Here is a 13,367-nt window from a genome sequence, read left to right as displayed (position 1 = left end):
GATCATGACCTGAGCCAAAGGCAGACACTTAACGACCGAGCCACCCGGGCGTCCCTATGGGGAGGATTTAACAAGATAATGTACACAAAATTCCTCAGGACATTGCCTAGCACTTAGTAGAAATTTAATAATGGTGGTTCCTTTTCTTTATTTAACTTGGGAGAATGCATGCAGACAGAAACCTAGAAGGTGTCAGTGGGTGGAAATCCCCCCCCCCACCCCCCATTCCCATCCCCATTGTCCCTTCCTGGGATCAGAGCCTCGCTACCTTTTGCTGGGACTATTACAGTAGTCTTCTGGCATAACCATCCACACCCATCTTGTGCCTGTCCTTGGGTTACTTTCACTCTTCTGCTTTCCTTCTTTCCTTGGCTGCTCATAACCATATAATTTAGACCAAAGTTCTTAGCTTGAAGTTCAAGGGCCTCTAAGTTGATCCCACCCACATTTGCCTAACCTTTACAGTGAAAAAGAACCAAGGATATGGAGTCTGAGGACATGGATTCTAGTCCTGAATTGGCTACTTTCTCCCTAGATGACGGAGTAAATTATCTAGCCTCATTTTCTACATCCAGAAATTGAAGATCATATACTGCCTCAAGGGATGCACTGTGATTTATGTCCTCTGTCTTTATTGCTAAGTCCAGTGGAATCAGTGGGCAGGGACCAGATGCATTTTGCTCATTATTGTATTCTTAGCACCGAGCCCAGGGCCTGGCACATGGTAAATGTTCAGTACGTATATTGGTTGAAAGAATGAATGAACAGGATTGTGAGGATTCCATGTGGCATGACCCAGGTAAGGCACGTCGCATGGTCCTTGCGTGGTCCCCCAGGAGACACACCCAAATAGTAGCTGTTGCTATGCAGGTTACTAGTGGAGTGACTTGAGGCAAATACCCTCCCTTCTCCGAAGATATTCACTTATCTGTACTATGAAAGCACTGAAGGCATTCCTGGCTCTTATTTTCTGTATTACTAGGCGGAGCATGCAGAAGCAGCTCAATAAATGTTTTCTCAGTAGATGCAGCCTCTTCAGAGGCTCTGAATGGGGCTGGTGCTGTCTAAACAAGAGGCTGAGTTGCCGCCTGGGGCCTGGTTCCCCTCTGCCCTTTACCCCGTGGGCAAGATGGGGCCTCCTTCTGATCCCTCCTACATTCAGATCCAGAAGCCCAGCGGGTATGTGGACCGGCTTGGGCGCTCTCCCGAGCGGAAGTAGAAGCCCCAGGAGCAGGGGAAGAATGTGGGTTTGGGGGGAGCGGGCAAAGGAGGGGCAGGCAGGGGAATGGGCCGTTCAAGAAGCAGGTCCGGGCTTAGAGGCAGCCCCGCAGCCTGGGACAGCGACTCGGGGACCGGCGGTGAGGAGCTCCAAAGGGGCGGGCGGGTGAGCCAGGTCCGGGTCAGCGAGCGGCCGCGGGGGCCCGGGCGGAGAGGGCGCGGGAGCACAGGGCGGGGAATGTGGGGGTGTGAGTTGGCCCGGGGACCCGGCGGCCGCACGGGAGGAGTTGCGTGGGGAGGGACCCAGAGGGAGAGGGACCGGGGGCAATGCGGAAGGGGCGCCGGGCTGCGGCCGGGCAGGGGCGCGCGGGGAGCAAGGCAGCGGCCGCGGGTGGGGTGCAGGGCGGGGGGGGGGGGGCGCCATCGGGGGGGGGGGGGGGGGGTCGGGGCCGGGGGGGGGGGGGCGGGTGGGGCGGCTGCGCCGGCTCCGCTTCAGCGGCGGCCGCTAGGGGGGGGGGGGGGGGGGGCTCGGCGCCGCGAGCTCGGCCATTGTGGGAGCCGCTCCCCTCCGCTCCGCTGCGCTCCAGCCCGGGGCGCGCTCCGCCGCCGCCGCCGCCGTCTTTGCTGCTGCCGCCGGCCGCTGTCCCTTGCTCCGGCTCCCAGGGTAAGGCGCGGGGCGCGGGGCTGGCTGCAGGCTCCCTGCCTGTCCGCCGGGTGCGCGGCGGCGGCGGGGCGCGGTGTTGGATGGCGCGGGGCGGCCGCGCCCGAGCCCGGGCGGCCGGCGGCAGCGGGGAGGCGGGTTGACAGGCGCCGGCATCGCGGCCGCCGGGGCCTCGCACCTGCAGCCCCGGCGGCCGGGGCGCGGGAGCGCCAAGCGCGCGGGGCGGGGGGTCTCCTCGCGGCGGGCGCTGCCCGGGCCAGAGGGAGGCGTGTTCTCCGGGAAGATGGGACACCGAGCCCTCCCGGGCCGGGCGAGACAGCTGCGGGAGCGGCCAGGGCCCGGCTGGGGAGGGCGCTTCCCGGCCCCAGGTCTCCGCCGCGGGCCCCGGCGCCCGCTCGGCCCTTGGTCGCGCGTCCGCATGGCGCGGCCCCGCTCTTTGTCAGCCGCGCGCGGCGGGCACGCGGACCCACCCGCGGCGCCCCGGGCTCGCGGGCGCGCCCCTCCCCCACCGCGGGGAAGGGGCGGGGGTCGGGGGCGGGAGGGCCGCAGCGGGCGAGCGCCAGGTGAGGAGCCCGTCGCGCACCGGGCCTATGGCCTTGGGAATGGGTTGGGGGCGTGGGCGCGCGCTCCGGTGAATCGGGGGCTGATGGAGTGACTCAGGTGACCGAGGGGTGGGGCGAGAGCCCCGAGGTCAAACAGGTGTTTGCGAGGGTAGGCTGACTGACCCGGGTAGAGCCGGGGAGGGCCGGTCTCCTCGGAAGGAGGCCGGGGACGTGCAGGCCTTTGTAGTAAATGGGCGTCTTGGGGAGGAATGGGCGGTTCTGGCTTGAAGCAGGTGGTCTGAGAGGAGGGGCGTGTTTTCCTGGCCCTGGCTGACCTTAGGGAAGGAAGCCTGGCCTGAATTTCCCCCGAGGCGGGGGCAGTCTCTTGGGCCTCCGACCTGGCTGTGGGAGTCGGGCACCAGAAGTAATTGCGGGGAGGGGGTAAATGCTAGGATAAAAGGCAAAGCTGTGCCAGAACTTGGGTCCTTTCCTGCCTTCTGTGGCTGGAATCCTTCTTGGTGTTCCATGGGAAGAGGGCCCGAACGCTTCTGGCACAGGAGGTGCCCTGGCAGGGCTGTTCCTGTCTGCCCGAGGCTGCTTGGAGGCCTCCTGCAACCGTTTGATGTTTCTTTTGTTATCTCTTCCCATTCTGTGCTTATGGTGGGGATCTGCCAATGACCCAGGAGCCTGTCCCTGCCCCTTGCTGCCTCCAGGCCGAGGTTCGTTCCCAGAATCCAGGAGGAGCTGTGCCCAGAGACTCATGGTGTCCATCCATTTAGGGAAATGTATTAGGGAAAATACTTCCCATGCTCCCACCTCATGCTCTCCACATAGCCCTAGGTGCAGATATTCCCCATAAGGGAAAACCGACAGTCTCCTGCCCACCTGGACCCTAGAGCCAAAGTGAGAGCTGGTTAGTTGAGCTGGATTTGGGACCTGCAGGGAGGCTAGTAGCTGAAGGCATGCACCATCCGGGCTCTGATGAGGCCGTTGGGGTGGTGGGCCATGTGTAGCAGATGGTTCTGGGAAGTGAGCTTGGCCTGGCTGAGGGATCGCTGCCCAGTCTGGCTGGTGGAGCCCAGCTGGCCCCAGAGTGGTTGTGTTTCTGTTCAGATCTCTCCACTAGCTAAACTGACCAGAAAAACTGACTTTCTGTACCACCTCCCCCACCCCCATGCTGTGCCACTTATTCCCACAATAGCCCTTGGAATAAGCTAATGAACATTTTATCTAACACCCATTGTGTGCCCTGTGTGGTGCCAGCCAGTTTTATATTTGCATTTCACTATGTTCACTATCCTCTAAGGTGAAATATTGCCCCCATTTTGCAGATGAGGAAACTGAGTCTCAGAGAGGTGAAGTGACTTGCCCCAGACCACACCAGTTGTAAAGTGGCCAGACCAGAGCTGATACGCAGGTCGGTCTTACTTCAAGTTCAGTACTTTTCCCAATAGACTTGCCAGAGATGGAATGGGAGAAATGTAGAATTTCTGTCTATTCTAGCCCATGCTTTGTTTCATGCCTGCCAGTGAGATCGTGCTTTAGCTTTTTGAAAATACTTCCCATCTGCTGCCCCATTTTATCCTTACAACATTCCTGGGAGGTAGGTCGAACAGGAATGTAACAGTAGATGCTGTTTATTAAGTGCTTATTAGACACCGTGCACTGTTCAGCGCTTTACCTGCAGGATCTCATTTGTGCTTTGCAAACAACCCTGTGAGGTGTAGGCGCTATCATCATCCCCATTTTATAGATGAGGATGCTGAGGCTCAGAGGTCAAATGGCTTCCCCAGGGTAGAACTTGAATCCACGTCTTACGATCTGTGGGACTTGAAAGCTCCAAATGTACCAACTAACAATAATAGCGATTACTAGTAATAGGAGCTTAACTTTTACAGAGTATTTTCAGATTTATTTATTTATTTATTTTTAAGATTTTATTTATTTATTTTGAGAGCGAGAGAGTGGGGAAGGGGCAGAGGGAGAGGGAGAGAGAGAGAATCTCCAAGAGACTCCCTGCTGAGCGCAGAGCCTGACTAGGGGCTCAACCCCACAGCCCTGAGATTATGACCTGAGCCGAAACCAAGAGTCGGACGTTCAACTAACTGAGCCACCCAGGCGCCCTGAGTATTTTCAGACTGATAAACATCTTCACACATATTACCTCATGGGATTTCTCTCAAGCCCGGTGAATTCATTTTGCCGTGTATTCTCATCATCCCATTTTCTAGATGAAGAAACTGAGGCTCAGAGAGGTGAAGAGGTCAAGTCAGTGGCAGAACTAGGACTTGCTTCCCAAGTCCCAGTGTGCCTTATACGACCCCTTCGCCTGTTCACGTGCACTCCTCTCTCCCACAGCTCACCTGTCCCTGGGCTCCCAGGCCCTCCCGTCGCAGCCCCTGCCGGCTGGGCGATGTCTTCCTCAGACGAAGAAACGCTCAGTGAGCGGTCCTGCCGGAGCGAGCGGTCCTGCCGGAGCGAGCGGTCTTACAGGAGCGAGAGGTCAGGGAGCCTGTCCCCATGTCCCCCCGGGGACACCTTACCCTGGAACCTGCCACTGCATGAGCAGAAGAAGCGGAAGAGCCAGGACTCGGTGCTGGACCCTGCGGAGCGGGCCGTAGTCAGAGTCGCTGGTAAGAGAGGCCCGAGTGACCGGGGTGGCGGGAGGCAAGGCGAGACCGGGCCCGTGTTTACGCGCTGGGGGGCGAGTCGTGCAGGGGGCCTCCTCGGAGCGCTCTGACAAGCCAGTTGGAATCCAACTTGGCATTATTACTGTTGGAAAGATGATGGCATAACGTCAAAGAAAACCCGAACAAGTAGAATCTGCCGCTCCTCATCCCTGTGAGCTAGCCGGAGACCTGGTTGCATTTTTGCACCTTCTCTGTCTTTGTCCCCACGCAGCACCATTCTGGATCTGACTTTTTTTCACTTACTCTTATACCCAAACGATTCTCCACATTACACCTTAGGCTTTAGAGTTACCATTTATAAAGGCTGTGTAACATTTCATGATTTTAAAAATCCTACTCATTTTCTACTTTTTTTTTTTTTTTTACCATAATAGTGCTGCAGAGAACATCTTTATGAATAATAACACTTGACTTCTGTCGAGTTATTTCCTTGGAATAAGTCCTCGGAGAGGGCAGTTTCGCTCACTTTGCTTTCTGAAAACGTGGTACACACGTCCCCTCGGTGCCTGGCGAGGGCTGGGCTGCCTGCTGCTGGGGGAGGTGCCCGCTTCTCCTTTGCAAGCAGCGGAGCGCGCTGGGCCGCGGTCAGGAGCGCGCTGGGCCGCGGTCAGGAGCGCGCTGGGCCGCGGTCAGGAGCGCGGGCTCTGCAGCCGGAGAGGAGGTGCTGGACGGCGGTCCTGTCACCCGCCGGCTGTGTGGCTCTAGGCAAGTCTCTTGTCCTGTCTGCGCCTCACTTTTCTCGGCTTGAGACTGCTTCCCGTGCGGAGCTGCCTTGAGGATGAGATAATGTATGTAAAGCTCTCAGCACGGTTTCTGGCTCAGGAAAGCGGAGTAGGTCGCGGAGTGCTCCCTCTGCTGCTTCCTCGGAGCTGCTTCCTCCGAGGGCATCCGGAGCCGCCTCCGCGGGCTGTGCTCAGCGTCAGCCGCCCGCCGCTGGGCCCGAGTGCAGAGGCAAAGCTAGACAAAGCCGGGCCGGCAGCTAGTTCAGTGACATCACCCGCTTTCATTCCATCACCAAGGCCTGTCCTGCTCCCTCTTTTGTGTCTCTCACGTAATGCGCCCCCCGGCCCGCCTCTGCTTTGTGCCCCGGCACCTGGACCTTCCAACCGGCTTCTCGCGGTTCTCCTCGTCCTCTTGCCCCTCCTCCACGTGACTCACAAGAGTATTTTGTTCTAACGTGCGAACCTGATCCTGTTTGTTACTCAGCGGCTTCTAAGCCTTCTGTGGCTCTTCCTTGCCTGTGGAATAGAGGCCCCTGGAATCAGGCCCCCTCTTGAGCTTCACCTTCTGCTAGCACCTTGCCACACTTAGCTGTACCTTGACCCCTAGAGCTGTGCGTCTTGCAGGCTCAGACCTCCATGCTTTAGCTTTCTTCTCTGCAGGGCACTGGGAAAGTGCCGCCTCGTCTGTCCCCAATACCCCCAGCGATATCCAGAGCTCCCTCCTCCGCTCTCCTATTGATGCTTTTCCCTCCCCTGTGTTCCTCGTACAGTATGGCAGTTATTTCCCAGGGAACCCGTCAATCCCTCAGGACTGTTAGCTACACTGGACCGTGTCTTGCTTACGTGTTTGCCCCCAGCTACTTGCATGGGGCCTTGTGCATGTTGGAGATCAACAAGCCCCGAATGACTGGAGGAGTGCAAGGAGCGTTTAGGGGAGAATATGTGACCGATTGTGATCCAGGAGCAGGCAGTGGGCTGTAATGGAATGCTAGGTAGGGAGAGGGTTCTATGGGCTCAAGTCCTGAGGAGAGGGTTCTAGCAGAAGGTGAACTTCCAAAGAGGAGACCTGGCAGGCAGGCTGGAGAGTCTGCACTCCTTTTGCAGGCAATAGGAAGCCCTTGGAGAAAGGTCTTCGGTCCTTCTCAAGACCTTTGGGCCTGTGGCACCAGCCAGCGCGTAGAGTTTCCCAGCTGCCTCTAGGATGCTGGGAGGGCTTTACTTGTCTCCAGCCTTGAGGGGCCCCAAACAAGGGGTCTCAGGACCCACAAAGCTCTCATTTTCAAGGCGGCCTCCTTCTCCCTCCATATGCTCTCTAGCCCCATCCTCCACCACATGGACATACTTATAGGTCCCTTTGTGATGATTTCCCCTTCCAAGCTGTTCTGAGGGGCCCCACGGGATGATTTGCCCGCTGTTTAACCTTCTAAGTCTAGAACAGAAGTGGAGTGGACTTGAGAGGGCTTCGGCCCCAGGAAACGTCCCTAAAGATGCTGCTGGGTCAACTAAGCCGAGGGACGGCGGGCGCTGTGTTGTGTTTCCGCATCCATGCTGATCTTCTCTACCTCCTGATGCTGCCAAATGACAGTCTTGAGGAGGGGGCTGGGCCAGGGAGGCTGAAAATGTGGAGACTGTCATGGTTAAAAATAACTCGTGTACTGCAGTTGGGCGTGTTTCGTCAGCAGCAGAGAAGAGGCAGGACGGCTGCTTCAGGGCCTGGCTGAAATCTTGCTGTGATTTTGGAATGTGGTGGGGGCTCGACCAGGGTTATTTAAAAGGCAGCCTGGCTTCTGCAGGGACTACTTCCTGTGAGGTGCAGGAAGGGCATGTCTGGGAGACCCCGGGTGCTCTGAGGCTCTCTGAAGTTACAACTTTCATTCTGGGAGGAAATGAAGTCAGTCTGGCCCTGGGAGCCAGCTGTGGCCCATGCAATTTTCTCCTCCTCGTGGGTCTGGGTGTGAAGCCAAGTGGGGCTGTCCGAATCAGTCTCACCAAATGCAGAGACCTCCCTCCTTCCCTGGACCCATTCAGTGTCCTGTGCTTGAGAGGCCTGATGGGGAAGGGGGGCGCTGCTAGTCACACATGTCGGACTGGAGAGGCGTGTCAGGGCTGAGAAACCTGCTGATCTCAGTCTACAAAGCCCAAACAGGTTCTGGGGGCTCCATGCATGCTGTAACCCGATTCTTCCCATCCTCATCCTTTCCCGCCAGTTTCCCTCTCTCTTCTTGGCCAGCCCTATTCTCAACTCCTTAAGCCTAGCCACATTACAATGGAACAATAGTCCATTAACAAGAAAGCCTGTTTCTGTTGATCAGTGTTTGGGTTTGCATAGAGATTTCACAATAACTGTGAGTTAGGTAGGACACGTGTTAGGATCTGAGGCCCAGAGGATTTAAACAACTTGCCTGTAGTCAACATTCTGGTAGAGACAGATCCTCCGACTCTGGGTACACTGCTATTTTCATTTCCTTAGGCAACGTGTGGCAACCAGGCCAGGCTGAATCTTCTGCAGGTGACAAAATAAAAAGCTGAACTGGTCTCCAGACTCACTGAGAACTCTTCTGATCACTTCTGGGAGAGGTCTCAAGATCCTGGCCTATAAAAAGGCAGAGACAAAGATCTCTGAAACTTTGCCTCTTTGAAGACCTCTGGCTCTCTGTGGTTGGTGACCAGCTTTAGGGATATCCTTACTCATCCATCGGTGGGGGGCAACAAGGAATGGGAGGGACTGGGGAAGATACTCTAGCAAGAAGCACAACCCTGGGGCACCTGGGTGGCTCAGTCGTTAAGCGTCTGCCTTCGGCTCAGGTCATGATCCCAGGGTCCTGGGATCGAGTCCCGCATCGGGCTCCCTGCTTGGCGGGGAGCCTGCTTCTCCCTCTCCCACTCCCCCTGCTTGTGTTCCTGCTCTTGCTATCTCTCTCTCTGGCAAATAAATAAATAAAATCTTAAAAAAAAAAAAAAAAAAAAAAAGAAGCACAACCCCACAAGAGAGGAAAGAAGGTTGTATCTCTTGAGGCTTGTGGAGAGCCCCCCCAGCCCTGGGAAAAGCTGGGTATAGGACAGAGTGTCACACGGTTGCACACTGTACAATTCTAGGGGGCGCCATTCCTACTTTTTGTCATTGTGGATTTGTATATTTATTATGACAAATTTCCTGCAGATGGCAGTGAAGTGTCTGGAAGAAGGGATCCTCTTTGGGCTGCGGCTGGGCTGGGTGCCGGAGGAATTCACCACCCACCTATATCCGTCGGGTATTCATCCATCACATCTTCAGGACCCTCCCTGTTCTTAGCATTGATATTCAAAGATGGCTGAAGTGCTCGCTTCGGCAGCACATATACTAAAATCAAAGATGGCTGAAGATGTGGTCCCTTCTTCACGGAGCTCGGTCTGGTTGAGAGGATAGCGGGGAAAAAATAATTACATTGCTGCGTGCATTGTGAAAGAGGGGGAGCACAGGGACTCAGGGATAAGGATTGGCCTCCTAATTAACCAGTAGAAAGCATCCATCGGATTTGTTCTTGGGGGCCCCTCAGCAGGTGCTGGTAAAATCATCATCTCCAACATCTGCTCCAGTGTGGCCTCCCCCAGGAAGGCTTCCCTGATCCCTCCAGTCAGACAGCAGTTGTATCTCTGCCCAGCCCTTGTTTCAGTTGACCTTCTTTTAGAGTTCATTGTTTCCGCCACCAGATCTAGAGGTTGCTATAGACAGGAGTCCCCATCTTACCCTGCCTGCTGTTGCCCCAGGATCTCACTCTGAGAGCATGGGCTTATTAGAATCTAGAAGCCCAGTGGGAGCTGTGAGATGCAGCTCTGATGCTGGTTTGCCCTGCTATCAGAGGTCAGCTCAGCTCGGCTGCTGGAGTCTCTCAAGGGCTTGCCTTTGCGGAGACAGCCTTTGAGAGCACATGCCTGGTCAGAGGAAGGGGCCGCACCTCTGCGCCCATGCATCTCTCCTCTGGGATGGAAGCTCTGAGAAGGAGCCTTTTTGCTTGTTCATTCATTTATGGAGACAAGTGGACCTGGAGTCAGAAAACTCGGGCGAATGACTTCACTTCTTAGAGCCTCAGAGTCCTTAGCTGTAAAAGGGAAATGATGGCATCTGCGTTGAATGGTCATTGGAGGAGAGTCGGAACGCGTTAGACAACACGGGTTAACATGCCTGTTCCTGCACTTAGCGTGTCATTCCTTGTAAGTTCTCTGGGCCACTAGAAGAGGCAGTGGAGTCTCCAGGAAGGCAGCAGTTTCCCAGATGAGCAAGGGAGGAGCTTCAGGCCTCTTAATTCCGCCCCTTTCTTTTGTTCACACTAGGGCTTGGTCAGAGGGCAGGTGGAAATGGTTTTTTCCTGGCCACGCCATGTTGGGAAGAAAGGAATGCAGGGGTGGGAAAGGGAGCCTTAAACACCGATTCCACTGGGAACCCTTATTCCAGAGCCACCAGTCTTGCTTGCGCCAGGCTCTTTGACCTTTGCACCGAAGGAGCCTCCTCTTCCTTGCTAGCTTCTTCCTGGCAGTACCCTCAGGAGTCCCTGATCCTGTCCTGGAGCTTGGTTTCAGTAGCAGGAGAGAGCAGCAGGAGAGTCCCATGAAAGTGGGGCAGAATGAATTGTAGCTACACACCATCAGCTCAGCCCCAGCCCTCTGAAAGTGAATCTGGGTCACAGTAGCTGCAGGGATGGAAAGTGACCACGTGGGCAGAATTTTGTGCAGGCAGCTGAAAAGACAGCCCAACTGTCTTTTCTCTGAGGCTCAGGGTCTTTGTGGGACCCCAGCTGGTGAAGGAAGGTGGTTGCCACATTGCAAGGTGTCGGCTTTGTGCTGTTGGTTTCCCATCATGCCTTTCTAGTGACTTCCCAGGTGACACTGAGACAGGTTTGGAATGGCAGTCTGACTCATGCCTTTCTGTTCTGGAGCAGCTAAGGACTGAGGTTAGGAATGCGGAGGAAGGACTGGTTCATCTGGGGGCTGCGGAAGGCTGTCATTTCTCAGTCCCACGGGGTTAGAGATGACATGGCACCAGAGGAGCAGACCAAGCCGCGGAATCTAGGGCGGCACTTTCTTTTGTTCCAGCAGCCTTCCCCCTGGGAGGAGGTCTGTGAACGTATCTGGGGGGGAGTATTAATAACCCACCATCACCAAGGTGCTATCCTGAGTCCGACCAGTTGCTGCGGCTAGGACCTGCCGTGATTTGGCCCTGGGTCTGCCTGTTGCCACCTGTCAGCTAGAAGTGGGCCAGCTTCCTGGCCCTGCCTTGGCGCTCCTGCAGGAGCAGAACTGGTGCACCTGGCTGCAATCTCTGCCTGGACTTAGGGTGCTGCTGCAGAGACGGTCTGGCAGCCCCTGGAACCTGAAAACTGATGATGGGTGGATGTTTCTGTCCTCAGCTGTGTCTCACCCCTACCCCAAGAAGATACCTGGCTTTTGCTTTGTGTCTAGGGGAAGGTTCTGCCTGGAGCCTCAGGGGGTGTGTCTCTGGGCATGCCTTTCCCTCTGCATTCCCTCCTTACTCGTCTCCTCCCTCCCGTGCTCATTCTTCCATTCATTCACTCAAGGGCATGGCTTTGGGAGTCAGCTGGAGTCCCAGTTCCAGTTCCATCACTTGCCAGTTGGGTGAGCCTGGGAAATTACTAACTTCACTGAGCCTCACTTTCTCACGGTTAAAATGGGGGAGCAAGAGTGCCACCGTGGGTGGGAGTCTTGTGGGGTGGGTTAAATGAGCTAGTGGGAGTGAGGTGCTTGGCCCAATGCCTGCTATGTAATCAGCGCTAGATACACATTAACCATTCTCATGAATATTACTCATTTGCTCATAAACTTGTTTGCTAATTCATGCATGCATCGATTCATTCCTTTGCTTATTCATTGATCATGCACTTACTTGTTTACCACATATTTCTAGAGCTGCTTTGTGCTAGGCTCTGACTGGGCTTCAGAACCCAGGTCCCTCCTGTGCAGGCAGCTAGCATGCAGCCTGAGCTGCCACATGGCAAGCTGGAGTTATCTGGAAGTGCTGAGAGGGAAGGCTTTCCTCCTACTTCTGCACCCTATGCTGGCTTAGCGCTATGATAGCATTTGATCTGGCCCTTGGAAAAGAAATAGGCCTTTGCCAGGACAACCTGAAGAGAAAGGGCATATCCCTGTTGCTTGTTTCTCTATTCCTGTTCTCCTCTCTTCGGCATCAGTAGAAAGGAAAGAAGGGAAATGAAGAGAGAACAGCCGGTAGGAGTTAGGAATTAAAGAATTCAGAGGGTGGCTTGGGGATTTGAACTCTGGACTCAGTCCAGGAACTCCTAGGAGCTGATGCCAGCCGGGATCCCCTAGTAAATAATAGTTGTAAAAGCTACTGTGTACTGAGTCCGAGATGTGTGCCTATATCATTCAGTCCTCCCAGAACCCTGGGAACTAGTTGCTACTCTCTCTGCTTTATAGAAGGGAGGTGAAGGAACTTGTCTGAGGTCAGCCGCTAAGCTGCTAGTGGAGCTGGGCTTCAGCATCGCTGAATGGGTATGGCGCCCCCTGGAGCACCCCACGTGCAGTGTGCCCTTTGGAGTTGTTCATTGCTGTGGCTCAAGTGGGCCTAACTCGAAATTCCCCGCGTTCTTCAGAACATTTCAAACATATACTAAAGTTGTGGGAATAGTATAGTGAACCCCCATCACCCAGATTCAAGAATGATCGATTCATGGCCAATCTTATTTCATTCACGCACTTCACTTCTGCCTCCCTAGTTACAGAGATGGAAGTTCCAGTAATCACATACTCTCACCTCCTCACATTTAAACTATCATATTGCCTTACCCCCCGTAGTCAATATATTGGTTTATCTGCTCAGTAGTCATATCTGAGCTGGAACTGTCCCACTTAACCCATTTCCCAGAGGCATCATGCGGGATTCTGACTTCCGAATGCCAGGGCCCCGGGCGTCATGTGTCCCTTCCAGTGTTGCTTATCTGATCCTCTGGCCCTTTCCAGCTTGCGGTTCATGCCCTACTCCCAGAACACGCAGAGCTAGGCTCAAGCATTCCTGGCTCTGTGTCTGGAAATTTGATTTCTGAGGATGGTGTCTGTCTGTTTTTCCTAAACCACTTCAAACCTATGGACCCTGGGTTTGAATCAGGACGCTGCCAGTGTAATTAAGGAAGTCCCCTGAAAATGGATTTCGAGGATTCAGTCTTAAGAGACTGAACTTGAGATGCAATAGGATTGAAGTATTTAAAATCACAAAGGGAAGGAATTCTGGTCTTGTGAGAGGGGCCTGCATCCCAGGCCTGCCCTGACACTGGTGAGCTGTTCCACATGAGCAGCCACCACTCTCTGGGGCTTCTTTTGGGATCTGTGCTCAGCTTCCAGGCTGCCTGTCACTGCCCCTTTAGAGCTTTCTGTCCTGAGGTAGTATTGGATGAGGAGATGTTATTTCCTTTTTTTTTTTTTTTAAGATTTTATTTATATTTTTGAGAGAGAGAGAGAGCGTGCAAGCACGAGTGGGGTGAGAGGCAGAGGGAGAAGCAGGCCCTCCGCTGAGCCGGGAGCCCAG

At 55.0% G+C, this 13,367-nt stretch overlaps 1 protein-coding gene across 12 annotated transcripts in view; it reads left to right on the top strand.

The window, feature by feature from the left end:
• Positions 1 to 1,259: 1,259 nt before the first annotated feature.
• The window catches only part of MACF1 (microtubule actin crosslinking factor 1), a 335,178-nt gene continuing 323,070 nt past the window's right edge, over positions 1,260 to 13,367 (top strand). For 9 of the 12 annotated variants that reach the window (XM_032432605.1, XM_032432614.1, XM_032432597.1 and 6 more), the window contains exon 1: positions 4,780 to 5,054. In XM_032432605.1, coding sequence (XP_032288496.1) covers positions 4,835 to 5,054 — 220 coding nt within the window. In that variant the 5' untranslated portion in view covers positions 4,780 to 4,834. Of the gene's footprint in view, positions 1,359 to 1,738; positions 1,883 to 3,752; positions 3,839 to 4,779; positions 5,055 to 13,367 lie in introns of those variants that run through there. The other 3 variants (XM_032432505.1, XM_032432513.1, XM_032432494.1) reach the window with 3 other exon arrangements.

The sequence above is a fragment of the Phoca vitulina genome, unplaced genomic scaffold (assembly GCF_004348235.1).
Source record: "Phoca vitulina isolate PV1807 unplaced genomic scaffold, GSC_HSeal_1.0 scaffold2, whole genome shotgun sequence".
In the NCBI taxonomy this organism is placed as follows: Eukaryota; Metazoa; Chordata; class Mammalia; order Carnivora; family Phocidae; genus Phoca; species Phoca vitulina.
The sequence above is the reverse complement of the archived record's forward strand: the minus strand, read 5'-3'. Positions and strand labels throughout refer to the sequence as shown.